General features: G+C 46.0%; 1 protein-coding gene across 1 annotated transcript; it reads left to right on the top strand.

Annotated features, from left to right (window-relative positions):
- Positions 1-323: 323 nt before the first annotated feature.
- LOC132265402 (uncharacterized) lies at positions 324-6,840 on the top strand. Its single transcript, XM_059766041.1, has 3 exons — positions 324-421; positions 3,008-3,115; positions 4,879-6,840. The coding sequence occupies exons 2-3, from the start codon at positions 3,021-3,023 to the stop codon at positions 6,833-6,835; spliced, it is 2,052 nt and encodes a 683-aa protein (XP_059622024.1). The 5' UTR covers positions 324-421; positions 3,008-3,020; the 3' UTR covers positions 6,836-6,840.
- The last annotated feature ends 4,960 nt before the right edge of the window (positions 6,841-11,800 follow it).

The following is an 11,800-nucleotide window of genomic DNA, read 5'->3' as shown; positions in this document are numbered from 1 at the left end:
AAGAGATGATGCATCAGCAGTATCGATAATTCTGCATTGGGCGGCCAAGAACACATTCCGTTACTGCATTATATCATCGTGAGTGTTCTTCAATCCAGCATTGGCTGTCTGAGTGGATTTCCCATAGATGGTACGTCTTCTTCTCTCCTCTCTTTCGCCAACAGGCTACTCGTCTCTGGAACTGGATGAGGCGCAGTGTACTCGACAAGACACGATTCATTCTTAGTTGAGCCACGAAACGGGCAACGCGGAATTCCAGAGTCTTCTTTCTGCTCTCCGCGCTCGTTACCCAGAGACAATCGACTCATTACCCACTTCCTCGAGCCCGCCAGCCAGTTGAATTGCCGGAAATCGACACTGCGACTTCCCTAAACGGCTCCGTGAGTGCGTAGACTGCTTTTGGACCTCCAGGCAATTAACGGTGAGTCTCTCTGAAAGTGTGATAATTCCTGGTGAAAAAGTGACACTCGCAGGAAGAGCGCGATGCTTCCAATGATCTCTTGATCTCTTTTCGAGGTGAGGAGTAATTGGCACTGAGTGTGTATTATTTTCAAAAATGAATTGCTCAAGAACCACAAATTTATATATTATGGTATTTGTATATTTTACCGTTGATTTTTATGTACACGGAGCATTTCTCAAATATTCCACAAGCATATTTACACGCGGTGTACGATTTAATATGTGGGGAAAAAGGTGAATTTGAATATACTTGAAGACTTTTACATGAGCGCCGTTACTCGTGATCTATCTCAGGCCAATACATATCAATTATTCGTGGAAGAACCCGCGACCAGCAGAAGAACCACGTAAGACAATCCGCCAATTTGCTCTCTGGGATGACCGGGAAACCGAAAAGGTGCTAAAGAGAGACTGGCGATATCGAACACGGCGCAGTAGCGCATCCGAGAGTGCCGAGAGACGCCCATCCCTGGGCAATTTACTGCATTCTCATCTCTCATCAGCGCATCCCGTCACGCTGATTCCATCTCCGAAGTGCTAAATTGCAATACAATTCCACCAGAATACAGGGAGTCTCGATGGAAGTGTCTTTCCTGCGCAGTTGACCTTTTGTTGGCTAAATCCGCGATCACTTCTTGCTCTCGCGGGACACTCAAATTGCCACACCTTGTCTCTGTACATGTAATTGGTAAGAAAGTTCATCGACTTGGCTCTCTTCCTGCCTCAATTCACGGAGCGATCCAATTAATTTTATATTCTTACTGATGTGCTTTAGCATTATTTAATTAATTGGAACAAATGCGCAATTTGGATCTCTTCTGCTCCACCGCAATTGGGTTCCGTGGAAATTTTCAAGCATATCGTTCTGTTTTCTTTCCTACTCTCCTCAAAGGCGCACATAGCATTCACAGAGGGGCGAGGAAAAAGCCGTCTTAGTGCTTCTCACTCCAAAACAATATTATTTCATTTAGAAATTACCGGCTGTGTGAATTTTCTAGCTTGTATCTCTTGCTCAACACGAAGACCCAGAGAGACGAAGAAGTTTTCCATATGGAGAAAATTACCAGGCACTAACAAGGGGTGTTCAACCAAGGCATATTCTGCATCTGGTGCTCTCTTGAGCTGTTGCGAAAAACAAGAGAAACGGTTTCAGAAGTGACCCACTATTGAAATCTTTCACCAAACACGCCAAGAATCCACAGGGAGGGATTTCGTTTGCCTGCTTGTGCAGAAAAAGCGAAAGAACTTTGAGAATTGAAAGTAGATTTAGTGATTCCATGAGAGTATTTAGAGGTGATAATTTGAAAGTATAAAAATTTGATACAATGAGTGACTCTCGTTCAAAATTCACGCACAAGAAGATGCTTTGTTCTGCACTATGGCTACACACGCCATCGAATTTACATTTTAATCACGTTCTCCAATATTCCTAATAAAGAGTTCTAATGGCATGACAAAGAAATGGTAAATAATACATTCCAAGCATATCCATCGTAAATGATTTACAAGCGATGGGCTTTCAAGAATGTTATGGAATTTTAAGAGATTCTTGAATATTCCGGTAGTTTTGCACGCTATATTGACTCCGTATTATTTAGTTAGAAGGTGTAAGAATATTAAATGTAGAAAAACGCTATTTTGTGTTTTATGAACAAAAAAAGAGGTTCTTTTATTATCTCTTCAATTCTTCTTTATGGTTTTAACTTTGAATAAGACCTTGTGGACGAAGTAAAATAATAATTAACTAGAACTTTGCTTGTTTATTCATTGGCATATTTCTTTTGTTACATAATTAGACATATAAATATGAAGAAAATACTTTCAGTGTTATTAACCCAGGAATTATGAATAATAGAAATAATGACATGCTTGGATTCTGGAGTAGAAATACATGAATTCCTCATGTGGGTTATTTTTTATATTTGGTTTACCTAAATTGTTCAATTTAGTTAATTTTTATCTGTTCAATGCGCTAAACATTAATTTATTTCAATATTTCTTAGTTATATCAACTAGAGATATGCGGAATTCATATTTAATATAATATATATATATATAATAATTCAGAGTTGCTGCTTGTCATGTTCATCGCCCCTCGGCTTTAGCATCTCTTTTCTGGGCTGGTAATGGTGCACTTGAACGTGCACTGAAAGGGGCATCAGTGAAAATGGCAGAGACTCATTTCTCTGATTGCAAGGTGAAGGCATGAAGAGCGTGCACAATCTGCTGGGGGAGATGATGAATAACAATGGTGCAAAATGCTGACTGGGGAGCCGCGCGAGAGATGACGCGGGAGCGAGAATGAAAGAATGCATCGCTCAGAGTTTATGGGTTGATTATGTTTGTAGGTAATCGTAATTGTGGGACAGAGCACTGTTAAATGCATTTTTCTCTTCTCTCCTCCGCGGCGCTTTTTTCGCCACATATTCATCCACGTGATCTCCATCCTCTCACTTTACTCTCTCGTGCATTGTCTTGTGCGCGCCACCCAATTATGCAATTACCCGCACTCAATTGCTCTCTCACTTCGCCCTTTGTCTCGCAGGGTCATCGCGAAGATGCAGTGGCTGAGAGCGGTGGTGCTACTGGCCATCCTGCTGGAGGCGTCCGAAGCGCGTCCTAAGGCTGACGCTGATCTGGCCACGAGCGACAGGTACATCTCCAATCTTGTTTTCCCACTTCTCGTGTCGTCGATTAACAATAACAGCATGTCTCAGCCAGACAGAAGGGTGCATTTCGCTAACAAGACTAAAACTAACACTGGGGCACGCGGTAAACTCTACTCCTCTAACTCTTGGGCGCCAGACAAGTCCAAGCACTTCGTTCCGGTGCATCTGGAACCGGGGCCGGACATTAGCACGCCGAAGAGCACCTTCGGGGGCAAGATCGTGCCCAACACGCCGGCCAATCTGCTCACCATTCACAACTGGCAGAGAAGCACGGACAGCCCGGAGGATGTCACGAAGAGGCCCACCATCCACAAGTTCATCTCCAAGTGGTCGGACAAGCCCGTGGACATCTTTTACAGCGGCGACACTCCGCCGCACTTTGTCAAGAGCACCAGCGGCACACCCCAAGAGTGGCTCATCTCCAATCGGCCGCTGCAGGTGAAGACAGACCTGGATGATGTGACAACCTTCTCCGCCAGTGTGGCCTACATTGGCACACCGGCCATTTCGAGTGTTGCGTACGACACCAAGACGCCCGATCCCATGGGAACGTGGCCTGAGAAGAAGCGGAAACCGGCCACGAAGCGCCCATCGGCAACCGTAACGTCCGAGACAACGGATTCTGGGAGCAAGGTGAATCAGAAGGTGTCGGTCAGTTACATTTCCACCGATCCAGATGACCCTGACCCACATGCGGCCGAGAATGGTGCCGAAGAGCATTCCGATGGCGCGTTTGGGCACAATGAACTTGACTCTGCGAGTGGCCATGTGGCTGAGGCTTGCCCAACCATCCGTGTCACAGTCAATGCCACCTCGTACCAGAGCGCGCCCAAAGAAGACTGTACGGGACTCGATGTTGTTATTAACAATCAAATCGACCGTCCAAGTGTCGAATATGAGGAGGAGGAGGCGGAGGAGGAGTACGAAGAGTCGGAAGAGCAGAGCGATGGTGAATACACAGACAATCAAGCACAATCATCGCACTCGCATGAATTCATTGACTACAACATACACTCGAAGAAGCCAAGTGGGACGAACTCCATCAAGAAGAAGCCCAAGCCTGGCAAACCCGGAAAGCCTGGAAAGCCGGGAAAGCCAGGAAAGCCAATGGGTGTGCACGGTGTGCATGAGATGGCTGAGACTGTCCAAGACGTCCACACGACGTCCATCGATCACTATGGATTTTTCGCGAGTCTCCTGAAAGGCTTCAGCCTCTTGACTCTCTTCAAGTTCATCAAGTTTGGACTGTTTTCAGTGGCCTTCTCCCCAGTGGCTGTTTTCGCTCTGGGCACCGTGGGGCTCTTCCTCTACTTCTTCCCGTGGACCACATCTGCTCTGCTCTTCTCGCGCAAGCACAAACCCCCGCCGACGATCATCATTCACCACAGAAAGCGACCGAAATATATGGCGAATCAGTGGAGAAATGCCCGCTGGTCTGAGGCAGAGGATCAGAACAACATCCTGCGACTCATGAACTCCTACAAGCCCTAACTGTTGTAGCTTTAACGATGCATGAGGAGAGAAATTGCTGCCAAAATAGCTTTTAGAATCTTATGTTAAGTGATAAGTGTATATAAAATGCTTAGAGGGATATATCGCTTGAGCCAAAAAAACCACGCCAAAAACTTTGCTTTACACTAATTTTGCAAAATGCCTTATTAATTCTCTAACCATTCTTCAACTAACTGCCTTCTGTGTGGACGTGGAGAGAATGCAGAAGCTGATGAGGCATTTTTTTGCGTTGCAGATCAGTGGGAGGCTCTCATGTTGAACAATCAACAGAGTATGATGTAAAGAAGTCCTCACTGGCGGACTCCATTCAGCAGGTCACGGATCAACTGATCACGACTCCACGAGATGTCACGAATGCCAGTGTCGTGAACAGCACACTAGTGCTGGAGGATGTGCCGCAGGATGAGGGCAAGGCGAACGAAGAGATTGTCGTGAAGGAAGATGAGGGTCACAAAGGAGTGGCGGTTCCGCTGACGATGAAGGATCTGGAGAGGGAGATGGCTGCCATGGATATTCGCCTCAAGGAATCTTCCACTCCCAAGGTGGGCATTTCCACGTGGATCCTCTTGTCAGAGAGTGGCTCCACAGTGAGCCCAGATCTCAAGGGACCCACCTATGAGATTGGGAGTGAGAGCAAAGCCACCACAGATCCCGTGAACGCTGTTGTCTCCAAGGAGGTCAATGTGGAGACTCCAAAGGTGATCAGTGGAAAGACTCCGGCCAAGAACAACACCCATCGAAAGAAGCAGAGCTCCAAGGAGGATAGCAAGCCTAAGAAACGAACGACAACTACCAGTGCTCCTCTTGAGGACACCACTGAAGCGAGACCCAAGGATGAGGTTACAACTCGACAGACGCCTTCACTTGAGTCCACGACGTTCTTAATCCTCGAACCCAAGGATGCGGACTTTGATCTGCCGCAGGACAGATCACCGAATCTGCACAAGAAGACCAAAGTGTCCACAAAGTCGCCCAATAAGCCTCAGCAGAAGAAGAAGCCCAATAATCGGAACAAGAAGAAGCCTTTGGACGAGGCCAGCGCAAAGCCCGCTAACAACAAACCCGCGCAAAAAGACAAGCCCATCTCCACAAAGATCTACAACTACCTGTCCAGGGAGGTGATGCCCACGGTTGGGGTGAGTCTGGTGGGTCTTGTAGTGACGGCAGGGATTGCGAGTTACCTTCTAGGCGGTCCATTCGGTGCTCTACGTCGCTCCTACGACGTGGACAGAAAGGATGATGTCTATTTCAACAACAATGAAGAGTACGCTGGGCCAGATGGGCAGTTTGAAGAGGAGTGGCTGACGAAAGTTATGGCGGGATCGCCGAGTTACAGGAACAGCATTAGATATCACTCCTACAGACCCGTTCAGGCTCACAATCAGCAGCCTTATCACGGCTATGCCGCCTACAAATATCCTCAGTACAGTCGATACAGGACTACTGGACATCATCCTCTGGTTCAGTATAATCCACACCAGCAACCTCATCCTCAACAAGCTCATCCTCAACAAGCTCATCCTCAATCAGCTTCTAACTACCAGGCTTACAAAGCCTACAGTCCAATGAGCAGTAATCCTCCTGCGCAAATGGAGTTGAGGAACACGCAGAAATCCATTAGCGGATCAATGGCTTACATGCCCAACGAGATGCCCGTCAAGACGCACATGAATCCGATAGCGGGAGAGACGGTGTCTGAACTGAAAGCTTCCCAAAGCATCACGGTTGGGAGTGAAAGTGATGCTCCCGTGGAGAAGGACAACGTCTTGCAGCATCGATCTCAATTCGTGGTGGGTTCTGTGATCAATGACCAGTCGGAGGACACCATGCCAGTGCCTGAGCACGGTCCTCGTCGTCGCCGCAACGCCAGAGATGAGCGAGACTCGCGCGGTATCAATGACAATGAGGTCGATGACGATTTCAATGAAGTCGAGGGAAACAAAGAAACCGCCACCAATGCGGAAACCCCTGAAATCACAGACACCACAGCGCCAGTGGATGTGATCTCCACTACTGAGAATCTGGGTGGCGTTCCTGCTGAAGACACGGGCTTCTTCGATCTCGTCCGGCGCCTCATCGATCTCAAGATACGCTTCGGGCTGAGCTTCCTGCAGAACGCCACGGCCACTTTCCAGAGGTACTTGAGTGGCGTGCAGGAGCGCATAGACAGTTCTCCCACTTTCACCTACTGATCTCCAACGGTCGCCTTATTTCTCCGTGATACGATACTCAGACTTGATTCTCTTTCTTCTATTACTCATGACTTTCGACACACTTTACGTTCCGAGTAGTGATAGGTGATCGTGGATCTGAGCGGGGGTTCTAACGGAAGCGATGATTAGGGATTAATTTGCGAGCGATCAATTTAAGAGGAGATTATCATTAAACGGTTTGCCTCTTTTGGGAGGGAATGACTACTAAATGCGATGCTCAATAATTATGTGGTCAGAAAGTTGCTGCTGAGAATGTTAGAACAGCTCAAAAGTAGAGGATTAAGCAATAGTGGAAAGAACAGGAATTGATTGTTGAATCTTGTATCCTGGGAAATATAATCTTAAATTTAGTGAACAACATGAGATAGAAGAACGACAAATCATCACGAAAAATAATTTATTTTTCAACACACTCTTTTTATACCGAATTTCATGTTTATCTGTATATATATATAAAAAAAATTCGCTCTAATTAAACATTAAATTATTCAACAACTTATTTATACGTCCAAGTATAGTAGGAATTATAGGAGGATAAAAAACTCAAGTTCTGTCTAAAGAAGTACAATAAAATGCTGATTGAGAAAAAGAACTGAGGAAACATTTCATTGCTTTCTTGACCAATTGCACATCTCTAATTGAGAGCGAGAAGGAAAGATTTCTCTGCAATGAAACCGGTGGTCTGCAGCGTCTCCATCTCAAAAGTGTGTCATCTTTGAGAGCGTCGTCAACCCAGTATTGCAAGCGCAGATGAAGTCATTAGATAATTGAATGATGCACTCGGCAGTTTCTCCCTCAATTAGCCCAGCACCATGGGCGCCAGCATTGCCACCGTCGCGGGCACCTGGCGAAGAGTAATTGCAGAAGTGCATGAGAACATTGAGCTTATTACATTTGTGAGTAGTTAAGAATCGTCGCAAGAGTGTCTGGAGTTCTTGAAATAACAGCATATTAGTGGTAATTTTTAAATAGAGCAAAATTTATGTTGTAACACAAGAAATATTGGATTACGTGGACTTTTTTTCGTCAAAAGAAATTCATTAAATTTCATGGGAATTATTCAAAATGAGAGGAAACTAGAAAACACTGTAACGAATTGAAGTAATCATGAACTTTTTCCTATATCTCACATTCTTGTTTGATGCGAGACTTTTGACAGCTTGAATACGAATTTCCTTATATTCAATTATTGCAAAAATAAAAAGAAAAATCATGAAAGAAAGCGAAAGTTAATTCTGAAAGTTAACTGGCGGAAAATTTGATAATTTTTAAGTTGGTTAATGATTGGAAATTGTCAATAATCCAACAATGGAAGTGAAATTTCATTATCTTGATCTTTAAGGTCGCTCATTGAGAAATTTTACTCAATCTCATGAGACTCACCATTCCAGCTGCAACTGCTGCAAGAACAGCATTGCTGTCGTGTGGCTGCTTTTGGCCCGTCATGGGAATTGCCCTCAGAATCTTCTTCTTGTTCTGTACGTTGGGTCTCTCCTGGGACTCCTCGCTCTCCTGATCCAGCACCTGAGAGCTGGCAGAGACGTCCAGTTCCACGCGATCGCCTGCTTTCGGCGGCGCAACGCCCATAGAGACCTTCAGAGGCCCTTGATTGATCACATTGGGCTGGCTCACGGCCATGGCTCTCTGGCCGTGGCGCGGGAAGTGATACCCTTTGGTGGTGGAGATCAGAATCCACTCCCCGTTGCCGTGGGAGGGATGACTCTCTGGATGATCGCCGTGATAGCGATCGCTGTTGCGGTCTATAAAATACTTATCAAAGCCACTCGGGCGCTTCTGATAGGTGGGAAATTTAGGGAAGTTGGGCGGTCTGTTGTCCGTGACAATGTCACTGCTGTAGGGACGTTCGTGGTCGTGATCCTGCCAGGGCTTGTGCGGCTTCGGCTTGTGATTGCTGCTGTAGTCATAGGTGGCCGGTCGAGGTCTGTGGTTCCAGGGCTTGCTCTCCTGCTGTGGCCGATAAGCGCTGAACTGATCTTGACCGTCCACATAGTCATAGTCATCGCCGTCGTTGATCCACGGCGAGGATGAGCCATGCGAAGAAACGTGCGAAGAGCCATAGGGTGAACTGTGATGATCATTGGCCGGAGGTCTGTTGCTGTACTTGTTGCTCTGCCACTTTGAGATCTTGGTGGTGGACCAGGGAATGGGATCGAGACTCACCCAGCCGGTGTGGCGATTTCTGTCTTGATACCGATTGCGATCGTCCGCCCAGCCGCCGCCGCTATAACTACTGTACTTCTCCTCGCGATCGTCGTCCTCATTCTCATCCATTTTATTTACGCTTACATAATCGTGGACTCTGTCGTGGCTCATTGTGCTGAGCGGACGTTTTTCATCACCACCACCAGCCTCGATCTGGGCATTCCGAATGCGCTCCGCATAGTCTTGGAGGAATTTCTTCAGCAGATCCGGCGAGTAAACGGTCTTCTTACCGTGTCCCAGCTCAGCGGAAGACGTGATTTCCTCCCCAGAATCCCTCCTGTCCAGCATCTCGGCCTTGCTATTCTTGCGCCGATGCAGAATCTCGGCGTTCTCGATCCAGTCACGCTGCTGGACACCGCGTATGCCCTGATTGCTACCCGCTGGGCCGCGATTGGCCTCGATCACGGTGATGGGAGCCGATCCGGGCACCTCGAGCTTGTACGACGTGTAGTTCTCCGAGACGCCCAGGTGCCTCGGTGAGTTTGTATAGTGAATAGTGTCGCCACAGCTCACACGGAAACAGTCCACATACAGGAGGAAAATGAGGCAAACCTTCTTGAGCAACTCATTCATGGCTAATCACTGCAATTGTCCATTATTTGGTGCACAAGAAATGGGAAATCCGCCACACCAATCAACACCACACCGTTAGAGCAATCAACTTTGGAATATCGAACACTCTCGCCCAATCACCATCTCCTGACTCTCCGAGATCGTCACTCGCTGGCGTCCACGAGACAACTGGTACTCGCCAGCTTCCATAACCCAGTAATATAGTTTCGCACAAAACCACACATGAAGATCGAGTCGATGGATGTTGAACATGCTGCAAGTGGCTCATGCTTCCCCCCGTGTCTCGCGATTTGGCGGCATTCACAGCATCACCTGCGCACACCTGAGCATTTTTGTCAACCACGCGCCCCGCCGTCTCCCCGCGTGCTCCCGCGCCGTGACAACAGATTGCTCATATTGTTCACTCCAGCTATCTCTCTATGCACTGAATATCGCCACCGGAGAGACAATCCAGCCACAGGTAATTGCATCTGTTGATTGTTTTCTTCAGCTCGGGCGCAAAAGTGTTTTTGGCGCGTGCGATCTTTCTCCCAAACACCAATGCAGCTGTCTAGATTAGAAAGTGTTTTGTCACTCATAGCAGAAGAAAGATCTCAATTGGACATGAATGACTTGCAGTAGCTTGATGGGAAGATGGGCTTTTCCCATTAGCATTTCCAGGAGATCATTAATCAATTTTGATAGTAAAAGTTGCGCCCAATCGATGTAATTGGGTACCTAAACAGGTCTTCTCCTCCAACATGACCTTTAGAAATTGAAATTGTTTTACTTTTAGTCACACCCAATTCTATTCCTGTCAGTTAATTGGCCAGGAACTATAATGTATTATAAAACCAGCGCAACGTATCGACAACATCATTAAATGACTAACCGGCACTTTAAGATGAATTGTTGTAATACATAATATTTATTAACTTAATACCAATTAAATATAACCACAAATAGTGGAAATTGATAGAGTAGCATTTTTTTGTATTGCAATCATCATAAATCTGTGGAGTTTTATGGAAATCATTAGCTCACTTAAAAACTGAAGTTTATCTGGTTTTGTGTTCATCACACGTTCCGGTGAAATATTCAGCAGAGAGATTAAAGTTACAAGAGTCTTAAATAGAAAGATTTTTCACTCTGCTTGACGGTTTTTCTTTCTTCACCTCTCGAAACATATGCTAACTTTCGTGTTGACGATGTGCGACAAAAAGTGTAGCAGTAGAAGCCGTCGTATTTGCAATTCCAATTTCATTAGCATTTTCTGTAGAAATGGCAGATGTACATATCTTCAAAGCACCAGAGAAAAAAACAGACAGCTCTCTCGCGATCTTTCACCATGCAGAGGTGCATATTAGAAATTGCAAAAGATAAACATACTCTTGTGGGTAAAAAGTAAAACTGCGAGTGAGGAGGTGGAGAAAAAAGTACAATAGAAGCCCTAATATGCTTTAATTAGCCTTTTTTTTGAAGAAAAAAAAATAAGCTGGAAAAACTTTGAGGCTGTTTTTACCGTGCTCGCCATTCTTCGTTGTTGTCTTGCAGGAGAATTGGCATTGTTTCACCTCGAAATCGAAACAATTATCATCTCTCACCTGCTGCACTATTATATTTGTGTAATTGAATAGAAATGCACGTTTGCCTTTTAGTATATATAAACAGTGGAGCTTTGGGCTCTTCTTCCACTTAGTCGATGGATTTACGTTTTGCTCTGAAGACGCGCGGGCGTGAGGCAGTGGAAAGTTTGTGAATGGTTTTAAAGTGTCCCGAGAATGTTTTGTGGGCGGATTATGTGGCATTTTGCACTCCTCGCGGTGTCCTGTGGACTATTTTCGGCAGTGGTTTGCATTCAGGTGCACGAGGATGTCCTGGACGATCCCTCGTCAACGGTTGGCAGTCCCTTAATGGCCAGCAGTGCGCTGACAAATTCGGCGGGAAACTCTTCCGACACGACTGGAAGCGAAGCGATGAGAAGGTTTGAGGAAATTGGAGAATAATTTCACTTAATTCCATCATCAATGGTTCTCTGAGAGAGCTTCTGCGCGGTGATAAAAGAATATTAAGTTGATTGACTGAATGGCCAGATAATTTTAGGGAAATCATGGGTATTGTTGTGAGAAACCGCACTTAGAGGCCCGAGAGAGGTGCGGGAAATATGTA

Source organism: Phlebotomus argentipes, unplaced genomic scaffold, assembly GCF_947086385.1.
Source record: "Phlebotomus argentipes unplaced genomic scaffold, Phlebotomus argentipes genome assembly contig_2, whole genome shotgun sequence".
NCBI classification, from domain to species: Eukaryota; Metazoa; Arthropoda; class Insecta; order Diptera; family Psychodidae; genus Phlebotomus; species Phlebotomus argentipes.
This window is presented reverse-complemented; position numbering and strand designations above follow the sequence as displayed.